This window comes from Electrophorus electricus, chromosome 26 (genome assembly GCF_041902795.1).
Source record: "Electrophorus electricus isolate QZ-2024a chromosome 26, ASM4190279v1, whole genome shotgun sequence".
Taxonomy (NCBI): domain Eukaryota; kingdom Metazoa; phylum Chordata; class Actinopteri; order Gymnotiformes; family Gymnotidae; genus Electrophorus; species Electrophorus electricus.
Window position 1 is genome coordinate 1,750,267 of NC_137522.1, and position 25,649 is coordinate 1,775,915.

At 47.3% G+C, this 25,649-nt stretch overlaps 2 protein-coding genes across 8 annotated transcripts in view; both read right to left on the bottom strand.

Annotated features, from left to right (window-relative positions):
* Nucleotides 1-7,626, bottom strand: part of xxylt1 (xyloside xylosyltransferase 1) — a 33,079-nt gene extending 25,453 nt beyond the window's left edge. The window contains exons 1-2 of the mRNA XM_026996897.3: nucleotides 6,599-7,626; nucleotides 3,545-3,692 (exon numbers count right to left, since the gene is read on the bottom strand). Coding sequence (XP_026852698.2) covers nucleotides 3,545-3,692; nucleotides 6,599-7,084 — 634 coding nt within the window. The 5' untranslated portion in view covers nucleotides 7,085-7,626. The remainder of the gene's footprint in view (nucleotides 1-3,544; nucleotides 3,693-6,598) is intronic.
* A 340-nt stretch (nucleotides 7,627-7,966) lies between these two features.
* Nucleotides 7,967-25,461, bottom strand: pik3ca (phosphatidylinositol-4,5-bisphosphate 3-kinase, catalytic subunit alpha). 7 transcript variants are annotated; one of them, XR_014120063.1, is made up of 23 exons: nucleotides 24,584-25,047; nucleotides 23,343-23,448; nucleotides 21,783-22,191; nucleotides 21,099-21,308; nucleotides 20,487-20,737; nucleotides 19,886-20,131; nucleotides 19,647-19,732; nucleotides 19,440-19,545; nucleotides 19,039-19,191; nucleotides 18,682-18,816; nucleotides 18,228-18,352; nucleotides 18,068-18,149; nucleotides 17,356-17,520; nucleotides 16,942-17,045; nucleotides 16,076-16,247; nucleotides 14,859-14,965; nucleotides 14,611-14,732; nucleotides 14,427-14,505; nucleotides 14,169-14,339; nucleotides 13,958-14,075; nucleotides 13,728-13,882; nucleotides 11,180-11,969; nucleotides 7,967-10,843 (listed from the first exon to the last, which is right to left on the bottom strand). XR_014120063.1 is itself a non-coding variant. In XM_026996908.3 (22 exons), the coding sequence occupies exons 3-22, from the start codon at nucleotides 22,132-22,134 to the stop codon at nucleotides 11,699-11,701; spliced, it is 3,210 nt and encodes a 1,069-aa protein (XP_026852709.2). In that variant the 5' UTR covers nucleotides 22,135-22,191; nucleotides 23,343-23,448; nucleotides 25,225-25,460; the 3' UTR covers nucleotides 7,967-11,698. The 7 variants fall into 7 exon arrangements, 6 of the variants coding, with proteins under 6 accessions (XP_026852709.2, XP_081564407.1, XP_026852712.2 ...); XM_026996908.3 differs by lacking the exon at nucleotides 24,584-25,047 and adding an exon at nucleotides 25,225-25,460 and having other exon boundaries at nucleotides 7,967-11,969; XM_081708281.1 differs by lacking the exon at nucleotides 24,584-25,047 and adding an exon at nucleotides 25,078-25,212 and having other exon boundaries at nucleotides 7,967-11,969.
* Between the last annotated feature and the right edge of the window lie 188 nt (nucleotides 25,462-25,649).

A 25,649-nucleotide genomic window follows, 5' to 3' on the forward strand; every position in this document is an offset into this window, starting at 1 on the left:
GTGAAGGGATGCCAGGAGAGTCAGTATGGAATCACGGTTCCTCCTCCAGGGCTTAAAAACGGGTTGCAGCGGCACATGCTGAAGAGACAACTGATCCACTTTTAAAGACTCATAGCAATCTAACCGTGAGCAAATGAAAAGTGAAAATTACCTTTTCACAATCATTAAAAGACAAATAGGCCTTTAGCTTGGCTAAAACTTTTAACCGAAAAAAAAAAAACTAAATGTCCGGAAATGAAAAACTAAATACTCTTATCAAACTTAAAAGAGCCATCAAAAGTCACCTCTAGATTCCTAGCAAACGAGCTACAGGAAGTAATATGCTTGTTCAAAAGGTCAGGTCATCCATCATAACACTCAATTTTAGATTCATTCAAACTGAGAAATTAAATTCATCCTTTTTTCCCCCACAAACGCTGTAATGAACTAGCAGAACCAGAGGTTAAAGGGAGATGTTGGTGTGCTGTTGGTCTAAAAGACAACAATGAAATGGGATCTTACATGCATTAAAAACAGACCCTAACGGCAGCATAAATGGTGAAAAAGGAACCGCACCCGAGAGAGATCCCAGAGGAACCCCATGATCGAGACTCCAGACAAACCCAACAAGTGAGGAGAAAGCGTCACCCCAAACCGAGCGAGGGCATTGTCTGTGATCCCAGCACATCACTCAAGGCAAGGCAGAAGAATCTCATGATAAACAGCGTCACAAGCTGCTGTGAGAGCAGAACTCTCACACTGAACAGTTAGCAATAAATCATTAAAAAGATCAGCTTCTGTGCTGCGAGATGGTCTGTCTAAGCAAGGACTGGAACTTTTCATAAACACCAGGGTCATTAGCTAAAAATGCTCGTCACTGAACAAATACAACATCCTCAAAGACTTTGGAAAGGAGTGGTAACAGAATGGAGACTTGGAGACAGATCTACAGTTAAAGAACTGAGGCGTCCGAAGGTTTGTTCTTAATTTGAGGCTGCAATACAGCGCGGTTGAAAGCAGCCCGAACATAGCCTGTGATGAGCGAGGATATCGAGGCAAGAACGCTAGCCCCTATGGCAACACAAACCTTTCTAAAGAAACGGCACAGGATGCGATCCCACGGGCAGGAAGTAGGCTTCAGATGGGGAACGACCTTGAACAGAGAGCGTGAAAGGAAGTCGAATATATCAAGCACCGCCAAACACACAGGTGGGACGGTGAGATGGGGAGAATGTACGGTATCAATTGTAATCAACAAAAAACGAAAGATTTCACAAAGGATGGGTGGAGTTATCGGTTTATGGGATTTATAATTACACCGACGACATTAAAATGATGCTGAGGTCTAGGAGAGTTATTGGACCTGCGGCCTTACGTGACCTTTTGACAGTTCGGGAAACACTCCCGTACCAAACCAAGAAGGGAAGTCAAGGCACACGCACCCCCCCCCCCCCCAACGTTCTGAAAGCAGGAGTTGTGTTGTTTAATCAAAGCTGCTTTACTGATCTGGTACATTCATCCCTGATTGGAGTAAAGTCTAAAATAACACAGTGAGTCAAACTCGAGAGAGAGAGAGCGAGCAAGCACCATACCAAAATGTGAAGAGATGCCTTGTTAAAAAGCAGTACAACACAGTGCCGGTGCTCATGGTGGTTATGTAAAAAAGGGTTAGTTTAACCTCCCAGGCCGATGGACAGATGAGAAGAGAATAGAGTGGAAGAAACAGTTTATGATCCTTTTGTGGAGAACACTGGCAGGGTCAGGACCCGGGGTGTCGTTCGCTAGCGGCCTGGACCCGGGGTTCTGCCCTTTACTGATGAGACAGACAGCAGAAGCAGGAAGAAATATAAAAAGTGTACAGACAAATCTAAATCTGTATACTTCAAAAGGTCAGGGAAATTACCCCATGTACACAATCAATTATGGAGCTTCTTTAGACACACACACACACACACACACACACACACACACACTTTCGCCAAAACTGTAGCGAAGTACAGTGGATGGTGGCCCTTAACTCTGCTATACAATAAATGTAATGATATTGCTATACAACATAACTCTGCACACAATAAAAACCATGCGAGTTAATGACAACCAAGCATTCTTAGTGAAATAAATATGAAATAACTATGAAATAAATAAATATACAATGTTTTCTGTGGCGCAGGTTTGGCATGGACGTTGTAAACAACTCAGGATGAAATACATAATGTTTCGAAATACAGCAGTCAGCAAAAACATTCATTCAAACACCTAATGGACAATCCCATTAAAACGCCCAGCAGGAGAAGGACGTCCACTGGTCTGTTTCTCGGCAGTGTGCAGCCTACCGTCAGTGGTTTTGTGTCTCCAGCCACTATTCTAGACGCCAGCTGTGAACAAAGCACGCCCAACCCCTCATCTCCTCAAAGGATTTTCAATTCTCACTTATTACTTGCAAAGAAAAGGCACTCACACGCGCACGTATTCAGACTCTTCAAGTTTGCCATAAGAACCACGCGCTCAGTAATTATAAACTAAGCCCCTCACAACAGCAGCCGTGATCCTAAAACGGGCTGGATGAATGGCAGAGAGGGTTTCTGGGAGCGTGGCAACCACAACCATCACACCTTCAGAAAGCCAAAGAAACGCAGCTTACAAGACACTGTTACGGGAGAACGGAGCAGGGAAGGGTGTGCTCAGGGCGTCACCGTGGCTCAAAATTAACTTCCAACCACTGATGTTGTGTTTTGGAAAGCTTAGCTTTATCATCTGACAGCGACCTTATCTGCAGCTTTGCTGAAGAACAAATTTCAAAGAATATTTTCAAAGAAATCCACACCCCCAATCACCTCTGCCCACCCCACGCTGTGCTTTCGCCCCACAGTGTCAAGTAGGATCCTTGAGTAATTTTCTGTGTTTGAAACAAAACGCTTTCTATCGTCGTCCAGGGGACATCTGAGAACATCTGCTCAGTCCAGCACGCGTTACAAATTGTGAGGACATTTATGTCCCCAAAGACAGATGTCACCACCAAAACTCAAGCGTGTGACCATTTATCTATCCATCAGTACACTATGCACCCCTCGCTCTGCACACACACCAACACACACAGTACGTGCGAAGCCTGAATGTGTTGAAGGGGACAATCGTAAACTTCCTTCCCTTCGCCCAGACACCTGCCAGGGTGCCACGCCCCCTCGCTGTCCCCACTGTGAACGTCCAGAACTGCTGAACGGTTCGAGTACTGCCACAGTGCGCAGGGACTGCAACACACAACTCAAAGACTGTGGCAGGTTCCACCATGACGACATCTTATTTTTAAATAATGGAGTTCCCCCCAATTAAGGATTATTTTACATATGAAATTACTGAAAGTTACTTATGGAAACATCGAGAGGTAAGAAAGATTGAACGAACTCAAAATGCTTAAACCCTTAATCGCTTTTTTAAAATAATACACGCACGCACCTTTTATCAGGTCATTTACAATAATGTACTAGGAGAACTGTAATTAGCACTGCGTTATTTTGTCTAATCCCACGGGTGGTGTGATGAGGTGTAGCACTCCCCGCCCACTCACCTGCAGGCATGACGCGATGCATGGCGACAGAGAGGAAGAAGATGGCATCGCTGTAGTAGGCCCCGGAGCCCGCGCTGAAGTGCCTCTGCATGGCCTCCACGACGGGGAAGAGCTTCTCCGTCAGCACCACCACATCATGGAACACCACCTGGAGCAGGGTGGAGGAAACACCAGAGTCACACACCCACACCGGACCTCAGAGGCAACATCCACTAATGTGTCCTGAGGCATTGCGCGTTTTCATTTGGTGTTCGAACACCGATCGCTCGTTCTGAAGGGGAATGATCTATGGTGCTGCATTTCTTTGAATGTTCCCCGTTTAAAATGCCACACAGACAAACACCCTTTTAATGACGTACAGTCAGTCACTGGTTCTTTATTTTAACCCCAACACAGAGTGATTACAAAATGTTTGCTTTAATGATTCTTTTAGCTCTTTCATTAGAAAGATGGTTATAATCTTACAAAGAACCATTTGATGGCGACTTTATGAACACGGTAGGGAAAATGCACAACTCATGATGTACATAATTCTTTACAGAATAAAAGACATTTCAGTACAAACTTCAGGACCCTGTCATTAGAACGTCACTGCATTGTTAGAGGAATTAATAAACGATTGATCGAATCTACACAGATGAAATTGCTTAAGTTGTGTCTGGCATTAGGAGTCCAAGAGTCTGACAGGGCTAGCATCTAAGCACCAGTCAGTCACCAACAAGAGGGGAAAACGGTTATTAAACGTAAAGGCCGCTAGCTGTATTAAATCTTATACCAAGACAACCGTGTGTGTGTGTGTGTGTGTGTGTGTGTGTGTGTGTGTGTGTGCGTTTTCTGGGTGCCATCTGAAAATTCTGGAGCATACGGTCCTTATCCAGTGGCACAATCCCAACTTTGGCTATTTAAGAAGACGCTGTGTGTTTGCAAACATGCGTCTCTGGTGACCTGAAGCAGTTCTCATTCTAACCGTGCGTACACTGCCGAGGTAGACAAGCTTAACATCTAGCCAACAACTGATTCATGACTACAAAATCTTATGGAATCCTGCTCCCACTGCAGAAAGCACAGCCAAACGTGACCAGACCAGTGGCCTTAAACAGAACGTTCTGGCTTTACAAATAATCTAAACCCATCCACGTTGTCTGAAGAACCAAATCACAAATATTTCTTCCTCACTGACTGTGTTAGGCAGTGCATGAGAAGAAGAGTTAAAGCAGGCGCTCTTTAAACACAGAGTTAAACGTGCACTGCTGTTACTGTTTGTGCATTTTTCAGAGGAGCGAAACCCTCCAAAAGGGAAGCCCACATTTTTCCTGACTTCCGTCAGCACTCTTCCTGGAGATGCAGACCATCTGCTGGGGGGGGGGGGGGGAGGGGTCAGTGTTTGCACTCGGCCGTTACCGGTCCTGATGAAAGACGAGGACAGAGACTGATCCTGAATCAGATGAACCAAGCGCATGACTGCAGATTCCAGAGCTGCTAGTCCGGCTCGCTTCTCTCTTTTTCCGAGATAATATCCGCCATTATATGAAGGAGAGATTTCAAAGCGATTCCAAATTACGACTGTTGCACCTTGACTGAGTTTCGGATTCACAGCCACAGCCAAGCAGAGAGGAATTTGTTCTCGGTGCGTTTGGATGGTAGCCAATGTTAAGCATAACAGGGTGGGTAATCTGGGCTGCTAGCTATTGGCCAAGTGCACCAGACCAAGAACACCGAACCCTTTACTCAGGACGGAGGGTCCGCTACAGGCAGAGACGATGCCCAGAGACACGAGAGACGCTACAACAAGGCCCGTGCAAAGAAAGTTGTTTGTACGTTTATCCAACGCCGTGCTTTCTGCTCGTCTCTTTAAAATAAATAAATTAACAAAGTGCCTTACATAACTGTGATATCCGGTTAGATCACAAAGAGGCAAATCATAACGGAATGAGCAAGAGCGCCGCAGCTCAGGGCTGACGAGTGAACAAAAGGAAACGGTCTGTCCCTTGTCGCAGCGACAATGGAGCCCATTCCGGCAGAGACTGACAGGAACGCCCACACACGTTCTCCACGCACCGGAGGAGCCTCGGCCTTCTCCAGGGTGCAGGCCACGCAGGAACAAGGACCGCGGCCCGGCATTCACGGAGCAACACTGACCCCCCGGGGGACGACGACGACTGCGCGCACCAGCATTCGGGCATCATTTTCTATATGTTAAAACCAAGAACTGCTGCACCACCGTGCGAAATCTACAAAAGCAACATTATTACATTTACTGGGGGTGATCAGGCTGTTCTTATTTCCCTAAAAGTTACTTTTAGTCTTTCCAACCGATCTCCTCGTCCTCCAGAGATTCACTCTCACTGCACACGCAACACCAAACCTTGTGCGCGTCCAGTGAGATTTCATGCCATTCAGCATGTAGATAAACACGGAGCTACGCTGTACAGAGGGGGCTTCCTTGGGAATGCACGACATCACGCCCACGCTGGGGTCGAGTCTTGCGCCTGCTGTGTTCTGCAGAATTTTACAGCTAAAAAGAAGCCTGGAAATTTGTGGGGGGTTAATCCAGAGAAAACTTTAAACTTTAAAGTAAACAAAGTACACTTCCCACCACCAAGGCTTACTAGAAATCATTAAATGAGCTAAAGCCAAAGCATGTGCACATGACTAAGATAACGACCCTATAAACGTTCATCACCACCAGGCCTTACGTTACTGCAGGACAGACTGATGTCCTCTTTGCAGTGCACTAAAAGGTAGGTGTCTGCAGCGCATGTTCTAAAACGCATTGATAAATCTACGCTTTGGCCTCCGTGCAGTAGCGCCAGGAAGGCCAGCTGAGAGAGAGATTCGTTTTTCTGTGCAGTGATGCAGAGGAAATGCCTGTTGCGTGACTTCTCGGAGCTTCGGCACGGGGCACCGCAGACGGGACAGGCATTTCCACGGTGCCACCGCCACCTGGCGGACTGCAGGCGTAAAGGACCTTTGCACAAACGTTTCCGCAGGACACCAAGCCACGTCAGAGTAACTGCGAGACACGGCCCGACGTTTATACTTGTCGCCCCTTACCTCGTACTGAAAAGCTGCGTCCATCATCAGCTTCGGTAGCACCTTCTCGCCGAGCTCCTTGCTCGCTGCATCCGAAACATAATGGAGAACCAGCACTTCATCCTCCAGGAAATGGCCGTGCTTGACCAAGGAACGCATGGCCACCTCAAACTTGCCCTGCAGCGTCGTGCTCTTGTCGACTTTGGTGAACATCATCAAGGCATGGAAGTGACGCCGGTCGCGTGCCCTTTTCTGATGGTCTGCTCCTTCGTCGACAACGCGCGACTTTCCCACGCGGTCCAGGTCGGCGTCGTCGCGGTTCGAGTTGCCGCTCGCTTGGGTCTGTTCCTTTATTCGCTTTGTCGTGCTGGAGAAGTTCTGCTTTTCCGCGCCGAAGTAATAAAACGCCACCACGGCGAAGGCCGCAGCCAGCAGCAGCGCCACCTGGTAGCACCTGAAGGTCGTGAACTTTCCCAAGAGCACCGAGAAGCAGCGCAGGGCACCCATGGTTCTCCGCGCGAGCCCGAGGGACCCAAAGCAGCTTTTGGCCGCAACCTCAGCTATGTGTGCACGCTGCACAAACACGCTACAGGAACAGTGCTCGACTGTCCACGGACTTGTCACAGATTTGCGCAAGGGGAACAACCACACGTCCCCGGCGCGGGTGGCATTACACGGCCGCGTGCTCCACGCGCCTGAGAGTACGCGGAACTGAACCTGGTTCACCGTCGCGTCCGTGCCTTGCACGATGCGTGAAACAAATGCGCAACCATTGCGCTAGGCGATATTTTCTGTTCAACGACATTTACCACGTTGCTAACGAAGACTCTGGCGAGCTTAGCCGTCGCCCTCCCCACGTTCCAGCTTTCACATCAACGGCGATGTGTGAAGTCAGATTTGACAAACACACAGTGATTTCTTTATTCACGTTTACTGCTGTTCTCCATTCCTTATATCTTGTTTCAGAAACAAACACTCATTTTACTTATTGATTTTCCACAGAAAACACGAAAAACCTAGGCTTCGCTGAACTCATCTGAAATGTTCCTGCGCCAGAGACTTTTATTTTGACAGGCGGTGCAGTGCTGGTCGTGTCCCTGTTCAGCTTTAGCGGAACCGTTTTGCGCTCGCGCGTCTTAGAACGTCCGCGTTCCTTCTCACGTGATGGACGCGCAAGACAACTGTCACGCCGTTTGCACGTGAACACAGTTCGGGGCAAGTTCATAGTAGACAAGATGTTTACTATTCTAACGTGTTCATATCTGGGACCTGATACCAGTAGACCAGTAAACTTTCTGACCTCGAGAAGCTGTCCATAATTAAAGTTTTATTCTACAATTTTAACAAATATACACTTAAATTAAATAAGGATATTTAAGAAGCACTAAACATTTTTTTTAAATGTTTATTTGTACATAGTCACATAACACTCAAATATTGAAGATAGACAGGATACAAAGCAACCTTTCAACTGAGGTGCACAATGAAACAGTAAATAAATGAGAATGAAGGTATATAACTGTTAGCAGTTATAGATGGTTACTACAGAGTGCAGTCTTAGGCCAAACAGTTCTTTATTGATTTATTTTTAATCTACACATAATGAATAAACAGATTAGCTTTAACTTAAACCTCATGCAGGATGGATGTATGGAGCATCATTTGGCCCACTAAGTAGTGTTGCTGAAAATAATTAATTATATATGAAAATATAATTCAACATGTAAATGCAATAGTACTGCCCAGAACAATACAGAAACGTAACCAGTCAAAACATTTTAGAATAGCAGACAAAATTCTGACCTTCCTTTCGGTATTTTAAACAATTATTCCACATATTTTGCCACTCGTCACGTAATACGGCAATATTTCAATTTACCTTAAAATTCAAAGAATGGCAACCTTTCTTTTAGAAACGTCCAAGAGTTCCTCCAGCAGACAACTCTTAACAGCCAAACTACTTCAACATTCACAATCGGTATGAAATTGCCTGTGAGCAAACCTTCAGTGCTACACCACAATAACATGTTTGTTCTCCACATAAACGGTGATGGTTCTGAGAGCGAGGACCAACAAGCACATCTCAAACTCAAATACGAAAAAGTTTTTTTTTCTTTTTCTTTTGTAACTCATATAAAAGACGCCAAGTGTCCAGCATCTCAATAGTTTTCCCCGGTTGCAGTTGGTGAAAAGAAGGCGGGGTAGAAAGCATTTGCACGTTACTACAGAGACGTTCTACATGGGCTCCTGAATGGGTCCAGCCCAGAAAAGCGTCTGTAACCGGTACAGACAAAACATACAAAGTAGCGAATAGGACCATGCGACAAATGGCTTTTGGAGGGCCAACGTAAGGCTTTTACATTTAACTAACAGCTAATTCACGTGATCTGGTTCAGGCAGTATAGGAGTACAACTGGAAATGCTGCTTAAAAAGACATGCGAGTGAACTACACTGTCCTGTAGCACTGAAGGCATTGTAAAGAAGGGCCGGGGGTTACAAAGTGCAAAGGCCACCTGCGTACATTAGTTCCTGTCCCACTGTTTGTTTGTTTGTTTTTCTTACTGCATATAAGAATGACATTGAAGTTTAAAAATCTGAAACCTCAAGCTTTGAAGTCTGGAATACCACAATGTCACACACTTCATTATACTTTTGGTAAATTATACCAGAGGAAAAAAATTGTCTTCCTTTTCTTTGCATTAATTTGTTTTGCATTATTGTCCAGTAGAACTGTACATGCTCTCTACAGAATGTAAAAGAGAAAAGATCACCGTGGTCTTTGCATTGTGTAGACTGTGTCCACCGAGACATCTACTGCAAAGGCAGATGGTTTGGCCTCTCAAGGAACATCTTACGTAAACAGCGTGCCGTTTTAACAGCACAAAGAAAGGAGTCCTTCAGACTTTCCAATATAGATGATTGTATCTTCAGTAAATGCTAAGATGTCCAGGAATACGGACTACTCCTGTAATGCTTTGAGGTGGATATGCAGATGAAAACCTAGATCCAGCGTTTGGGAACTCCCCCCCCCCCCCATGTAAAACTTTGGCTTAGATTAATAGAATAAGCGGGAAAGTGTCAGGTAACAAAGACTTTCATAAACTAGTGTATTTTGAATAACATCATTCTCAAGGACCTTTTCCCACCAGTAGACATATAGGCTATCCATACAGATAACATGATTGCACCTCATTTGTAATCCTTAGATTTTCACAGCTTAAATGTAATGCAAAAAACATAACAGGCTTTCTCCGCAACCACAAAAAGAAGTTAGCTTACCGAGTCGCAATTAGGTAGTGACGAGTTACTGTGATCAAAACGAACAACATAACGCACAAAACACGAGGTCAGACGCGGGCGTACAAAGAACTGCTAATATAGAGGCCGATTGATTTGGTTTTGACTGTCGGATCTTAGCATCGTTTTGGCATGCTTTGCTAATTTATTGCTGAAAAGGTTTTCGGATGCACGGGGATAAGGCCGAGGCCTAGTCTGCCTGCCAGCGCGGGCGTCTGGGCCGGGTCTTAAACTCTGTCCCGCTTACTCTCCAGATTCGGCACGCTGCTGTTTAGAAGCCGTTCTCGATAAACCCAGAGAGATGAACCAAACTTTAGATCGGCTTTCATAAATTTGCCCGCCGCCCTCCCACTAAACATGCACATTTATACTCCTCCCCAACAGTAAACTACACACGTCTTAACTACATCGTGACTATACTGCAGCTTTGACGCGTTAAACGGCCCGTCGGGGACACATTAAATCTAATCGTCATCGCATACTAGAGTGCTAATCGAGACCGCCGGTGTCACCATTCCGGACCCGTCGTGTCGTCCAGCAGTTCACCCTGAGCCTTTTCCCTTCCTGTACAGAGGAATATGGTTAGCACCGCTCTCAGGTTCTTCCTCCAGAACTGTACGAGAAAAGCGTAGCCATGAAATGAACCTGCTTGGTTAAACTTAGCCATGAAAACGCAAACAGGGTTTCACTACTTTTTTTTTTCTGCCCACTCCCCACAAGCTTACGAGGCCGCATGCAGAACACAGGACATTAAGGCTTTGTCTACACGCCGCTAGCACGCGCCTGGTGGCACGTATATGGCAGACGCTCGCGCGTACCGGGCCGTTGCATCGGGTGAAGCTTCCCGTCAGCTTCGGTCCACTTCCGCGCGACGTGGCCGAGGGCCGTTGTGTAGCGCTGCCCTGGATCCGACAGACGCACCAACCACCTCTTTCCATCACGGCTGTTAGTGTCAGGAGGCGTAAGGACTGTGTCCCACAATAAAACCACAAAAAAAGGTGCAAATTTGACTCTAAATTCCAAATTTGACTTAACCACATATCAAACGTGACTTTCCTACTGGATCTGTAGCTACTTTTAGGCCACTACTCTGGTCTAGTGTTAATCTGTAAGGGGTGAAAGTGGAGAACAAAATCCCTTTTAGATATGGCCCATGCTGGAACAATATTTGCCAATAGTCAAATGCATATATACGGTCACAGGAGATGCCAATCTCACTACATTATCTTAGGATTCAACAGCAACCATCTTTCAGGGACTTGTTTCGGAGTGAAGGTTCACAGACCCAACGCCAAAAATCTTACCCTGTTAGTTCTGGAGTTCTCAGGAGGTTCCATGCATGCATATTTAAAGGCGTCTGTACTTTGAGGAAGACATGAGCAACCTGGAAATTGCTTGAAGAATGAAGAACTCTTCCCACAGGCATGTTGAGAATATTCTTCTCGAGAAAACAACAAAAAACAAAAACAAACCACCTGCCATGGTCTCTCCAGGAATAGAGCAGCAAAAACATATAAAAAAGAGACATCAGTACAAAACTACAGGAAACAACAGAACAATGTGTAAGGATTCTGGACAAAGATCCAGGTTAGTATTTTTCTGTTTGGATGCCACAAAAAAAAAAAAAAGGTTAGAGGAGGAAAAACAAACAAAAAAAATCTGGATTGTTTAGTGCTTTGTAGATCAGTTGGGGCATCACCCCACTTTTGTACATGAGGTCAGGCTTGCCACACTTCTGCTAGCATTGAGGTACCAGTAGTGTCCTGGCCAAGGGTCCGCTAGCTGGCTCAAGATCCTTCCTGCAAGTTCAGGCCTTGGCGGGTTCAGTTCTGGGCATGGTGCCGGATGGTGTGGAAGATCCAGTCCATCTTGGTGGTCCACCCGCCATGGTGGGCGTCGTTCATCTGCTTCATGAAGTAGTCCAAGGCCTCCTGCTCCGTCTTGTCCAGCGCGAGGGTCTTGCGGATATAGGCGATGTCGTCGAAGGACTGGAGCTCGGGCATCCCAGAGCCCAGCATCATGGAGAACAGGTTGATGAACAGGTTGGCGTGCTGACGGATGGCCAGGTAGGCCTTGTAGCACATCTCCTGGAACCTGCAGAGGGCGCCAGCGAGCCACAGTCAAAATGGCATACCGAACTTGCGCAATCTCGGACGAAACGCTGTTTATTGAAAGGGTATTTTGCTTTCTAAGTCATCTCCCTCTCTTCACGTTTGTCATTTGTCAAGTATGGTCAGTTATTCAGAGCAAATGTGAGATCTAGGTCATGAACATTTCAGCCTTCCTACTGCTGCAGTTGGAGAGCTGTTAGAAATTGGAAAGTCTATGGGAAAAGCAGGAACTGGGGCTGGCGACTACTGTCAACCCACTGTCGGCTGGAGGAACTCCGGTTAAACACACAAAAGGGGGTTTTGTTACCGAACTCAGCCTCTGACCTCTGTAGGCCACAGCTGCCAGCCAGTTACTTAAACACTACACACTGAAAAATAACAGCATTTGTTCGCTTATGGACTGTGGTTTGGGAAAACTATAAAAAATCTCTGCATACATTTGACCTAAAACATCATCAGATTTTCATACAAGTCCTAAAACAAAGAGAACCCAAATATACAATTAAACAAATATACTTGGTCATTTCTTTATTGAGGAAAATGATGCAGTATTCCATATCTGCAAGTGGCAGAAGCATGTGAACCTGGTGTGACCCCCTCCCGTGGAGCCGTAACTACAGCTAAACGCTTCTGGTAACTGTCGCTCGGTCCTGCACGTGGGCTTAGACAGCTGAGCGGGTGAATCCCAGTCCTCCGTACAGAACAGGCGGGTGGGGTTCATCGCACGGACTGTTCGCGTCAGGCGCTTCCACAACCTTTCTGCCGGGTTAAAGGGCAGGACTTTGGCTTGGCCATTCCAAAACATTACATTTCTTCTTCTTCTTCGACCGAACTTTGGCAGAACAACCTGAACTGAATCTCAAGAGAAACGTGGGTCAAACAGCAAATATCCTGACGTTTTCCTTTAGATTTCACTGGTATATTTAAACATTCGTTGTTACATCAACGACGGCAAGCTGTCCTGGCCCACATGCAGCAAAACACTTCCAAACCGTGATGCCACCGCCGTGTTTCTCAGACAGGACAAGATTCTTATGCTGGAATGCGGTGTCTTCCTGTCTCCAAACAACGCCTCTCATTTCAACCAAAACGTTCTATTTTGGTCTCATACGTCCATTAAACTTTTTCCCACCAGCCTTCTGGCTTGTCCACTGTGCCAGAGGTCATGTACTGATGGGCAGCAGTGTTTTTATTGGAAAGCAGTAGCTTTCTCTCCTGTTTTGCTTCAGGAGCTCGTGGACTACAACAGGCCTTACGCTTGAGGTGATTTTTGTTGGTTCACCACTCCTGGAGACGTCCTCAGAAATCTCCTTTATTTATTCATGCCATGCTACACTTCCCCAGACACGTGTTGTGGAGATCAGACTTTGATAGGGCTCCGTCCTTTAAATAAAACAGGACGGCCACTCACGCCTGATCGCTATCTCGCGGACTGAAAAGAAATGCCTTTGAATTCACCTTCAAATTAACTGCTAATCCTAGAGGTTCACATAAATTTGCCACTCAAATATGAAATACTGGATTATTTCTTCAGTAGATAAATGACAGTATAGTATTTTTGTCTCATTTGTTTAATTGGGCTTTCTATCTAATTTTAGGACTTGGGTTAAAACATGATATTTTAGGTGATTTGTTCAGACATATAGAAAATTCACAAACTTTCAAATAGCACCATGCACACTCAGTTCTACTTCCACCTACACACGCGTCCACTAAATGGGCGTCTCACACACATAGTTACCTCTCAAACTCCCTGGTTTTAGTGCATTCTTGAGTTCCTCCTTTGCTGATCACGATTAAGAAATCCTGGGTTAGGACGAATGGCACCCGCTCGCGCTTGTAGCCAAATTTCTTCTTCTTGTGATCCAAGAAGTGGCCAAAATCTATGTGGAACAGCTACACAGCACACAAGGCGTTAACGTCCGCGCCTGGCCCCGAGCGCGGTAAACAGCGCCGCCTGCGCGAGCATACCTGTCCGTCGTCCTTCACCATGATGTTGCTGTTGTGCCGATCTCCGATGCCCAGGATGAAGGTGGCCACGCAATATCCGGCGCAGGAACGGGTGAACAGGTCGATGGCCATGTCGTACCTGCCGAGAGCACAAACGCGCATGCGGGGTCAGCACGCCACTCTAGACACGGTGGGCTTTCGTGTCCTGTGCGCTGTGGTGCAGCACGCTCACGTCTCGCCCTTGTTCTTGTCCTTCAGCCACTGGTGCAGCGTGGAGCTGTTGAACTGCAGCGCCCCCTTGAGGCCACCTTTGCACTGGATCTGCATGATGGTGTGAGAACTCCTCACAACCTCGATCAGCCCCACGCAGTCGCCGATGGACAGGCAGCCGTACGGCAGCATCCTGAGAGCGGAGGAAAGCTCGCAACGTGAGATCTCCTTCCACCGAGGTCACTGGGGTGAACGATGCCCCCGCTCGGGGGTTACATACCTGAGGTCCAAGCCCTGGTTCTGCCAGATGTTCTCCATTATTTTGATGATCTGGAGAGTCAACATGTCCTGCCTCAAGTCTACAAACAAATTGGAAGGCGATTTTAATTTGACGCAGCTCACACCGGACGCTTTCTGAAGTGAAACATGTACAGACGAATGACTTTAGTCAAAAAGTGACAGACCGTCGCCGTTTTTGAAGATGATCTCGTTATTCTGGAAGAGAAGCTCTGACATGATATCGGGGTTCTCCCAGTTCAGCCACAGCGGCCTCTTGGCTGAAGACATGATTCTGCATTCTTCCAGCCTGAGAGAAACAAAAGTGACCACAGATCCGTAACGCCACCACAGCGTTCCTGTTTTGCGGCGAGCTGCCATTCCCATGCCGGGCGTCAATCTTCACCCCACAAATCCCAGTGTCAGAGTGTCTTACCGCAGGTTGCCCAGCTGGTGGGCGGGGTTGAGCGGGGACGTGAAATTCTGTAGTGCGTCCATGTAGTCCGGCCTCCTCATCTGCTCCACCAGAAACTTCATCTGGACCTGAGGAGGCACCACATGCAGAGATGTTGGACAAAACCCCTCCAGCGCACTCTAGGGCCTCCTTAAAACTGGATTCCATCCAACAGGAAATGTGCTTTGAAACAGTTGCTGATGTAGGCGATCCTAAGGCAAACCCACAACAATGACACTGGTAAAAAGACTATAAATATGGAACATTAAAGGATGCGTTCAGACTTAATTAAAATCAGCCCTGGAAGTAGAACATTAACGCAGCGAGAAGGCAGCCTTTTAAAAAAGAGAGAGAGCGCAGAGCGGTGGTGGAAAAGAGCAGAGCGCAGACAGAGCGGTGAGGAGCAAAACGTCTCATTAGCATTTGGTGGAAAATGTACTGGTGGAAGGCGGGGGGGGGGGCGGAGAAAGAAAAACACACACACACAAAAATGACCAAGTATTCAAAATTCACTTCCTGCTGGAATTTCTTGCGCTGTTTTGCCTCCTAAATGCATTTTCACAGCTTTCCCTGAGTTTTATCTGGAGAAAAAAAAAAAAAACCCCAAAAAAAACCAAAAACAAAAAAAACCTTGTCCCATCTGTACAGATCCCACAGCTGCATTTAGCCCAGTGCAGAGCATCGTAGTGATAGTGACACAAGACTAAGTGAGCCAGGATGAAAAGTCAGCAACGCATCCCTGTCTGGTTTGGTCCGGAACCGAACCACAAACAGAAGATCGGTCCATGTTATGACCCATCCAGAGAGTAACCGCGCTTCTGTTCCATCATCCTCAGATGAGACTTACGGCGGCAATTAGCCAAAACAACCTCCAAGTACCGGCCACGGTAACCAGCCAGTTCTCTGTATATTCAGACCTTTTTGACACTATCTGAATACTATGAGAGGGGGAAAAAGTCAGAGAAGACAAACTAAGACAACACATAGATAATTTGGAATATACATGAAATTCTCAATAAAAATTAAGCTGAATGTATGCATCTGTATTTTTTGAGGATCTATCACACCATTACATAAAGCATTTGATCACTTTAATAGCATCAACCTTGTCTCTCTCACAAAATGTGCATAAACGTGGATGGAAACCTGGCTACAGGTGAGAAGGGAACATGGAAAGGAGAAACAGCAGAGCCCAGTACCTTCTGGGTCTCATCCTTCTTCTCCTGTTTGAGGATGTCAGTGAGGTTGATCAGCTTCTCCATGGCCTCCACCTGTCTGCTCAGGTGCTTCAGGTACATGCCACAGGCGCGGCAGTACGACTCCAGGAGCAGGCCGAAGCGCTGACTCACCGTCTTGTTGTGCATCTCCGACCTGTGGTGGGCAGCCGCGATGCGGTTAACGGGGAGGGATGAAACTGAACACCTGGCAACCTCTACTCACAACCAAATGTCAGGTGGCATCTAAGAATATTTCTGAGATACCAGCATGAGGACGACCTCAGATAACCTGGGTTTAAACCACAGCCATTCATACTACTGATATTTAAGTCTTGGACAAATACACGATTCGTAACATGGGTCTGTGTGTCAGCGTCTTGGATCTTTGGTGTCTACAGAAATTTGCAACAGTGTGAGTGAAGGGAAGTCACTTCTTAATATTCTGAAACGCAGGTATTAGTCCTGGATTTACACAGGTCTTAGTCCTGGATTTTGTATTCGCAGCTGAGCAGTTAATGTTAAGGATTGGCAACTCTGTCATCAACGATGAGCCCTACGTAAAAGGGAGGTGGAAAAGCTACAGCACATCCGATGTGAAGACAACGCTACAACATACATCAACCTCCAGTGACCACAAAATCCAGGACGTGGTTTTGGATTCTGAAGTGAGTCTGGCAGAAATGGTGAGGGAGAAGTAAAAACAGAGAGAAATACAGTCTTCTTTCAAAGAACATTTAAAACAAATATTTACAGGCTACGTAAACATGGCATTTCCTGGCCGAGCACAACAGCGGCAACAGCGTAAAGGTCCCAAGAACTCTAGACTACTCCAACTCAGGCTCACTCACTTCAAATGCCAGAAAAAGAAATGTCCGATTCTCTGGTTGGTCAGGGCTCTTTTAAGCAGAAATCGCACCAATGGGTTATCAAGATACTGCTCATACTTCAAAACCTGTGGGAGATGCACAAAACGAGAAAGGACGTGCTCTTCAATGAACGCTGTTTACTGAATGCTGTACAAGGTGGGTTTTAAGTCAGTAACTACAATCGGGTAGTTCAAGCCAGTCCTCGGGGACCCCAGCTGGTCTACGTCTCTGACCCGGATCCCAACACACCTTGGCCAGGTCGTGCTTACCTGGTTCAGGTGTAGGAGGAACTTGGACGGTATAGCTATGTGTCCCTGAGGACTGGATTGAGGTCTACTGATTAAAAGTGAAGGCATATAACGCAAAAAGAAGAAAATGGAAAGAAGACAGTCTTACCTGGACCAACTGAATAAGGTACTGGGAGAGTTTGTCATCAGTCAGATATTTCTCAAGGCACCGTACTGCGAAGTCACGGATCATCGGATCTGGGTAGTTGCAGTCCAGAAGCTCCATGGCTTGCTCCGGTTTGATTGCGGGCCAGTCTTTAAGCAGGCAATACATCTGGGTGGGAGAGAGAAGCACGATTTAACGTTCCTGAGCAGAACCATCGGTTTAGTTACACCAGTCGCTACTCGGCTGTACAAACCAACGCTTGCTTCGATACGGTTAAAAGAAAAAATCAATCAGTCCAAGAAATCTACAGTGTAACGTGTAAACATATAAGACACCAGCACTACTGATGTACCTTCAAACCAAGTTTCTACAAAAATATCAACATGTACTGGATAAATGCCACACTCATGATATTTTCAGAACTCTAGCATTACGAAAATCTATAACGTTCAGTACACCTTTATAGGGGTGAACAGTATCCATTGCAGAAAGTGAAAAACTTTTACTTTTTTTGTGTCCTAATACGTAGAACTTTCCCTCAGAAACACATGCACAATAACGTGGACAGAATGTTACTGGCGGATGAACTTTGTCTGCAGCAGAATGTGTGCTAACGTGAGGCGGCGTGTTATAAGGTTAGCCTGATACTTCTGAAACTCCACACAGAATGTGGGGCTCTTATGCAGAAACTGGGTGGCCGGAATTTCTTAGTAACCTGTGCAACTTCATCTCTGGAGTTCCATTTCACCGCAAGCAGAATTTTAGGCAGGATCTCAGGTATGTTTACACAGTACTGCCTGAAAGACAGAAAACAAAGAGTTTGATGCGATATAGGCTGATGCGGACCAGGGACGCAGCAGGGCGGGCCAGAGTACCTGTGCCTCCACAGGAAGTCCTTCTCTTGCTCAGTGATCTCAGAAAGCGGGTCTCTGTTCGCCAGCTGCCGCAGTTGCTCAATATCAGCTTCCGTTATGATGTGGTCTCGCGCCAGTCTGCTGCTCTGTGGTAAAAAAAAAAAGAAAGAAAAAAGTTCGGTTTGGATCCAACGGCTCACGCAGTTTATGATGGGGTCCATCCTGGTTATCCTTCCTCCCTCTTCTTTTGCCTATTGCAAGCCCTCATAATGCCTTCAGATGAAAATAAGAACCAGTGACCCCCAATATAGCTTTTCAGAAAAAGGTACTCTTTCCACAACCTGACGAAAGTTCCTACAAAACCCATGAACACCCTTTAGGGCCATAAAGGCTGGTGAGGCGTGCAGGGTCACACACAGAACTGGGAAACGTAGTGCTAGAATTAAATAGGCAGGATGCTTGTCTGGAAGCTCACCGGACCAGACTGGCAATAACTGTAACCCATCTCTCTGGATATCATCCAATTAGCATGATCCTCTACTGTTGCCATGTCAGGGAACTTCACAGGACTGCTGAAGTAGTCAAACTCCAGCTCAAGACATGGGGTTTCCTAAAGGGCGCAGATAAAACGCACTACGGTAGAACACTAGAGAAACAAAACCACACAGCTTTTTCAAAAGGGAGATAGAATTAGATAGAGCATTTTTTAAATCCAACCAAGCACAACAAACAGGTAAAAATGCTCAACAAGTATGTGCTGCATTTAAAGCTTCCCAGACCGCTCATGTCACTGAGCCGTGTGGTGGCGAACGCGGCCCCCTGCAGCTCGTACCTTGTTGGGATTGGAGCCGGTGACTCCGATGGGGTTGAGAAGATCCTCCAGACCGTGTGGCACCGGCCACAGGTTCAGCGCCATCTTCCCCGAGACCAGCGTGTGCGTGTAGTCAAAGAGGTTCACATTTCCCCAAGCCAGCGGACAGTGTTCCTGAGAGAGACGGCAAACACCACACGCCCCAGAGATCATTTCACATGCGCTACGGGCTCGGCGTACGAGTCAGGCTGTTAAGCAGAGGGATCAATAGATAATTAGCCGGATGTCCTCGTGATGGTTCTCCCGTTCTCCCGATCGTGATCGGGGTTATACCGGCTCACCAGAGGTTCGGTTACCCCTGGCTGGGGAAGTTTCAGGGCTCTAAATTTAAAAAAGGGTGCAAACATGGAGCGAGTAGGAACCTCTTTCGCCCCCTTCCGGCCCTTCACAGAGCAAATGGACAAGCAGAGACGGGCAGCCCGGGGCACATCCGGAATGTACATGTCATAGGTGAGCCACTCGTTCCACCTGGAGAGAGAAGGGGGGGGTGTCAGACCTCACACGGCATTGCAGCAAAACACACCTAGCCCCTCCCTCCCGCTGGCGTATGAGGCTGCGCACGTTGATACCTGGGGTTTGAACAAGGCACACGCTGCGTGTTCACGTTGTCGCACAACTGCTCTCCTCCGTGGTAGATCCCCGTGCGCACGTAAATCTGAAACACGGTACACAGAGGCGTAAGCAAAGAGCTAGGAACAAGGTTCGTTTGAGGTCCTGTGTCATTTAATAAAGTCACCCAAAAAATCTACTTCAGCAATCCTAGTGCACATAAAGCCTGACACATCAGAGGGCCTTACTCAGTAAGCACCTTATCAATGTCCCGGATGTTGACGTTGACGTATGTGGCGCAGAGGACCCGTATCCTCAGGGTGCTGTTGATGGCCCACAGGGACTTGCTGGAGGCCTCGCCGTTCATGTAGGGAGTGGCGGTAGAGATGCGGCGGGAGTATGAGGGCATGGTGAAGGTGTCGGCTGGGAGCTGGGAGTACAGGCTGTCCTTGGACATCAACATCAGGTTCGGCATGCGGCCCAGCATAATGCAGCTCCTGACGTACTGGGGGCGGAGACAGGGGGCGGGGTCTGTCAGGATACGCTTACAGGCGCAGACCTACATCGTGATTATAGAGGCACGATCTGGTGGGCAGAACCGTTCCGAAGCCAGCAGGCTATTTCGAGTTGTCCAGGCACCACTTTTGACGGCACGGCATGGCGAGTCCGGGCGATGGACGTGCCAGCTACTTGTTTGCATTCCACCTCCGAGTCAAATTTAAGAGTGCGAGAGGGAGGAAAACAAGGATTGCGGCATGCATCCCCGGAAGCGTCCCCGTGTCTCTCAGGACCCCGGCCGAGGACTACCGGGGCGTTTGAGAGACGGGGGACACCTGCCTGAGCCTGCTGGCGGGGCGTACCTTGTACTGGCTGATTGGGTGCTTCTCCAGCAGGTACTCGTCGCAGCCGCACACCTTGAGGATGTACTTGCCCTGGTACTCCTGCACGCACATTTTCAGCTGCTCGGCCGAGAGCAGCATGCTGCGCGTCTTCTTCCTGATGGCCTCAGCGATCACCTGCTCAGGCACGCAGTCGTGGTTGATCTTCAGCGTGTACTTCTGCTTGTCGTTGTTGGGCGAGACGATCACCCAGATGACCACGATGATCTGACCTGCGAGCAGATAGCTTGGCTTGAGCACAGAATTTGGGCTGCTGCTGCTGTTGTTGTGAGTGAACTGAATGCATGGAGCTTGCTGTGCATGCTTGTATGCTTGGGCTTCAGTGACGGAGCCCAACTGAAAACTGAAACTGAAAAACAACTCTCATGCTCCATGGCTCTGAAAAAAAAAAACCTTACTACAAATGAGTACTACAATAAATAAATAAACAAACAAAAACAAAACAAAACAAAACATAGGAGCTCAAATTAACCATAAACATTTTTGAAATGACTAGATTATGGAAAAAAACAAACAAACAATCCCAATCACGTAAGACCAAGGGACGGTCGTGGAGAGGAAGGGCCATTTTACCTTTATCTAATTTGCCAAAGATGTGTTTCGGAAGCTCGGGGGATGACTCCACGTTGGGAGGGTAGACGTACAGCGCCCGACTGTGGGACCCGTTGGTGTCCCGTAGTTCCACTGCATCTTTGCAGACGTTCAGTATATTTCGTCGGAAGTCCTGAACTTCGGAATCCTTCACTAGGTCAAACTCACACACGGGCATGCCGATTGCAAAACCTGAAACACACGCACACACACACAGGGCCACTGCTAACCAGACCAACATGGCCGAGGAAAGAGCTAGATGGACGAGACAGTCAGCAAACACCTTCCTCGTCCTCATTATAAAACACATGTATACAATGAGACGGCGGGATTATGTACAAAAGAGCGTATGAGTATCAACACACATAAATGTAAACAACCGGATACTTAGGCTGACATTTAGCTGTTTACCTAGTTTGTTGTTGTAGCGGGAGCTGGAGTGCATCACTACAATAATACCTGACGCTTACAGGCTACAACGTATACGTAGAGAGAAAAGACTACCAGGGATCTCCGATCCACTTTCCCTGCGGGAGAAACTGAGCTCAGTGCAGTGGGGAAGGTGAATTCTTAACTCTAACACAAGGAAATGCCCCATTCTCTGCATCCCAAACTCATTTACGATTTTAAAAAATAATAATCTCCCCATATTACTGGCATTCCTACCGATTTCCCGGTTGAGAATTTTCTCTTCCCTGTTGCCCACAGGTTCGATGACCTTTAGGAAAGGCTGGAAGAGCCGGAGGTCACAGAGTCTCCTGGTCTCGTCGTAAAACTCCTCCCGCTCTGCTTCCTGGGTCACGCTGACAAAGATGTAGGAGGTCTCCTCCTGCAGCAGGTGGTGCAGGGGGTACTTCCTGGCCTCCTTGAAGAGTTCGTGCTTGATGGTGATTAGCGTGGCCTCACGCAGGCACTCCAGGGTCAGGATCATGCCGTTAGGCAGTAAACAGTCCACCAGAATCCTCGGGGGCATCAAATGGATGCCCCATAGTTCTCCAGAAGAAGGCCTTGGAGGCATTCTCGTTAGTCCTACCAATCTTCCAATGCCGAGAAAACAAACCAACCTTTATGTCTCCTAAGTAGAGAGGGGAAAAAGCAAAATGAGCTTTTCAATTTTGACAGGATTTCGCAGGTTGTTTCATTCATTTAGATGTTCATTTAGGAACAGAAAGTGTATAAGTTTAAAAAAAAAAAAGAAATTAAAAAAAATCTTTGCTGACTTACAGAAAAGATGTCAAAGAACATTCTCTCAAATAAAAAAACAAAGCCAACGGCTAGAAACAAACAAAAACTGAAACAAAAGATGTAGCAAGCATGACTACTACAGTGAAACGTACCATCCAAAGCAAACTAAACATCCGGTTAAGTCTCTGTAAACGCCACAACAATTGCTATAGATTTATTTAGGTTAATCATGTCCCAAACACAGATATGTCAAATATTATGGCAATGCTGTTAATAACTAATTTTTTTATTTGTTTTTTATGATATTCTATTTCATGGTTAGATATTTAATTTGGGGGAAAAAAATGCACAAGGGGCTGAGAAATTGTGAGAACCCATTTCACCGTTTACTACAGAGACGGGGTGGAAACAGCACTAAATAACGCACGGCTAGCTGGGGCCCCATCCAGACTACTGACTGAGACATCAAACTAATGACGTGCCCGTCACCGCTACCGCGGACATCTCACTGAGTGCAGGCTCGGTGACAAAAACAACGTGTCATCCCGGCGCTTACAGGAAGAAAAGGTTCTACCCGATATCTGAGTCACTCAGCAATGAAAAGAATGAATTCCTCAGTGAGAGGCAACTTATTTCCCTTCCACATGGAGCCAGAAGCATTTGGCACATCTCGTTGAAGTGGATGACTTGTTTTTTCCTTCTCTCTGTGCTGTCATCAGCCAACAAGTCTGACGGTTACAAGTGCACCTCCGGGAGATTTAAGCCACCATGGACAAGTCAAGCCACATAATGAATGAGAGAATGCAGCAGCCTATATCTTTTACATCGTTTCTTACTGAGACATTCTTTATCTTGTAGGGCTCTCTCTTGTGGACAAGTTCAACTCATAACTCATTACATTACTCCTGAACCCAATTTCAGTTACTTGGAAACTCGGAAGTGAAGCCAGAGTGCTCCGAGGTCTGCCGTCCAAAGACGATGGAGACACTCAAAGTGTGTAACAACAGAATGGGAATTACAGAATCTTTATGCAGCTCTGACCTTAAAATGACTTTAGCGGGACCCGCAAACCTCTGGCCTCATACTGGAAGCCATCCCTTGCTCTAACAGTTTGCCTCTGCTTTGCCTGTGGAGTACCCCATCACTCCTGCAAAAAGGAACAAAGATACCTTATTACAAAGAAACAAGCAGGCATATTATAAATGGCTAGCTATATAAAAAGCTGGAGTCCAGGCTCAGTGGACAGTTCGTTTCTCTGAACTCTGAAAAACCAGCCCCGGCGCCTCAAACAGCTAGATAGCCGTCTGACAATGATAATAACTATAATAGATATACGGCAGTGTGGCCCCTACCAAAATATAAATGACACCCCAATGCGACAAACATTACCGGTGGACAGCCTGCTCAGTTTGGAAAAGGGCAGATTTATGCATTCATATTCCTTCAAGACAGCACAACAGCGTTACACGGGTCAGACAGCCCATGTATATCGGGGAGAGGGGCTCCGAGGGTGGCCTTCCCAACCCAGTGCCTCGGCTAGCACACCTCCGATCACACCCCCGTGTTGTGGAGCACAGAGCCGTCTCTATGCAGAGGTGGTCGGGGCACAGCCTGCACCAGGCTCCGCTATTAGAAATGTCGAGTTCACGGAGCTAAACACACGAACGCCGCATCTGGAAGCGCAGCGGCCGCACATATTAGCCAGATAACGTTAGCCAGCTGGCCAACACGGGAGTGTCCTAAATACGAGAATAAAATCAGAAATAAACCTAAGTCCATTTCAATTTGTGGTGAATCTTAGAGTTAAATTAACAAGATAAGCGCTGGGACAGCGCGTAGGATACCTGCCTCAATCTGAACCACATTTACTGTTCGCTCGAAGCTCCGGCCGTGATCTCCACACAGGCTAGCCGGTTAGCGTTAGCCTGTTAGCCAGCTAGCCTGTTAGTCTTTAGCCAACCAGCCTGTTAGCCGTTAGCCAGCCAGCCTGCTAGCCGTTAGCCAGCCAGCCTGCTAGCCGTTAGCCAGCCAGCCTGCTAGCCGTTAGCCAGCCAGCCAGCCTGTTAGGCGCTAGCCAGCCAGCCTGTTAGCCCTTAGCCAGCTAGCCTGTTAGCCCTTAGCCAGCCCGCTAACGTTATCTGATTAACTTTGTAAACAGTCTCCAGATCGGTAAACGTATCGATCCTCCGCTGAAGCCGTCATTTAATCAACAAAACGGCTCGTAAGAACATAAACAATTAGCTACTGAGTCAAACGAGCTCGTATTTCCAGAGCTAACTTACCGTCTTCTGGTAATTTTTCGGAGTAATCCGTTATCGGTATGCTCTCCTTCAACCCAACAGGCTACTACAGCGCGCTGGCGGCGCTCGGGCCTACCCACACCGGCCTGGTCCTGTCCTCCCCGCCCCGGCTCGGTGCTGTCCTACCCGTCCCGGCTCGGTCTTGTCCTACCCGTCCCGGCTCGGCCCTGTCCTACCCGCCCCGGCTCGGTCCTATCCGGCCCGGCAGGCGCAGTCTCTCCATAGCAACGGTGGACATGTCTCCGTGTTTGCGTTCTTCAAACAGACGAACCCTCTCATTACCGCGAGCGGGTAACGTGCCCCGCCTGACCCAGACACGCGTTAGCGATGGCTGTCATTATCCCGCGCAGAAACGACTCCACACAAACAAGCGCGGAGCAGCGGCGAGCAAACCCCGGCCACCACCCCGAGCACTGCACCGGGTACAGGCGTCACGGGCTCGACCCATGCAAAACACCCTCTCGCGCGAGGCTTACCGAGAAAACGTGCAATTCCACGAAAAACTTCAGTGAGCGCTTCCGATGTCACCGACTGGCTCACGGCACATCGCAAGATAATGAAAGCCGAATAAATATACATATGTATATGTATAACTACTCAGATTAAAATGATCCTTTCCTTACATTAGCAGTTCACTTAGTCGCAGGAACCCCACACATGCTGAGATGCAGTGATGACCGCCGGGTCCGGTGGCCGGGTTATGCTCTTCTGCATGTCTGATACCTCCATGCATGTTTATTACACTAACCTGGTAGGTGTGGGTGTGTGTGTGTGTGCGTGTGCGTGTGCGCTGGCGTGGCCAGGCGTGTGTTTGTGTTCCTCATCGGGAAAACAAACACACACACACACACACACACACACACACACACACACACACACACACACACTCTTAATGTAGTTAATGCAGATGCTTGATCTATCCCCCACCCCCACCCCGACACCAGTGCAAATCCGATGTTTATGGATAGATTGCTGTAATTTAAAGTTTCATCCTTATCTATTTATTTATTTATTTATTTATTTATTTATTTATTTATTTATTTGTCTA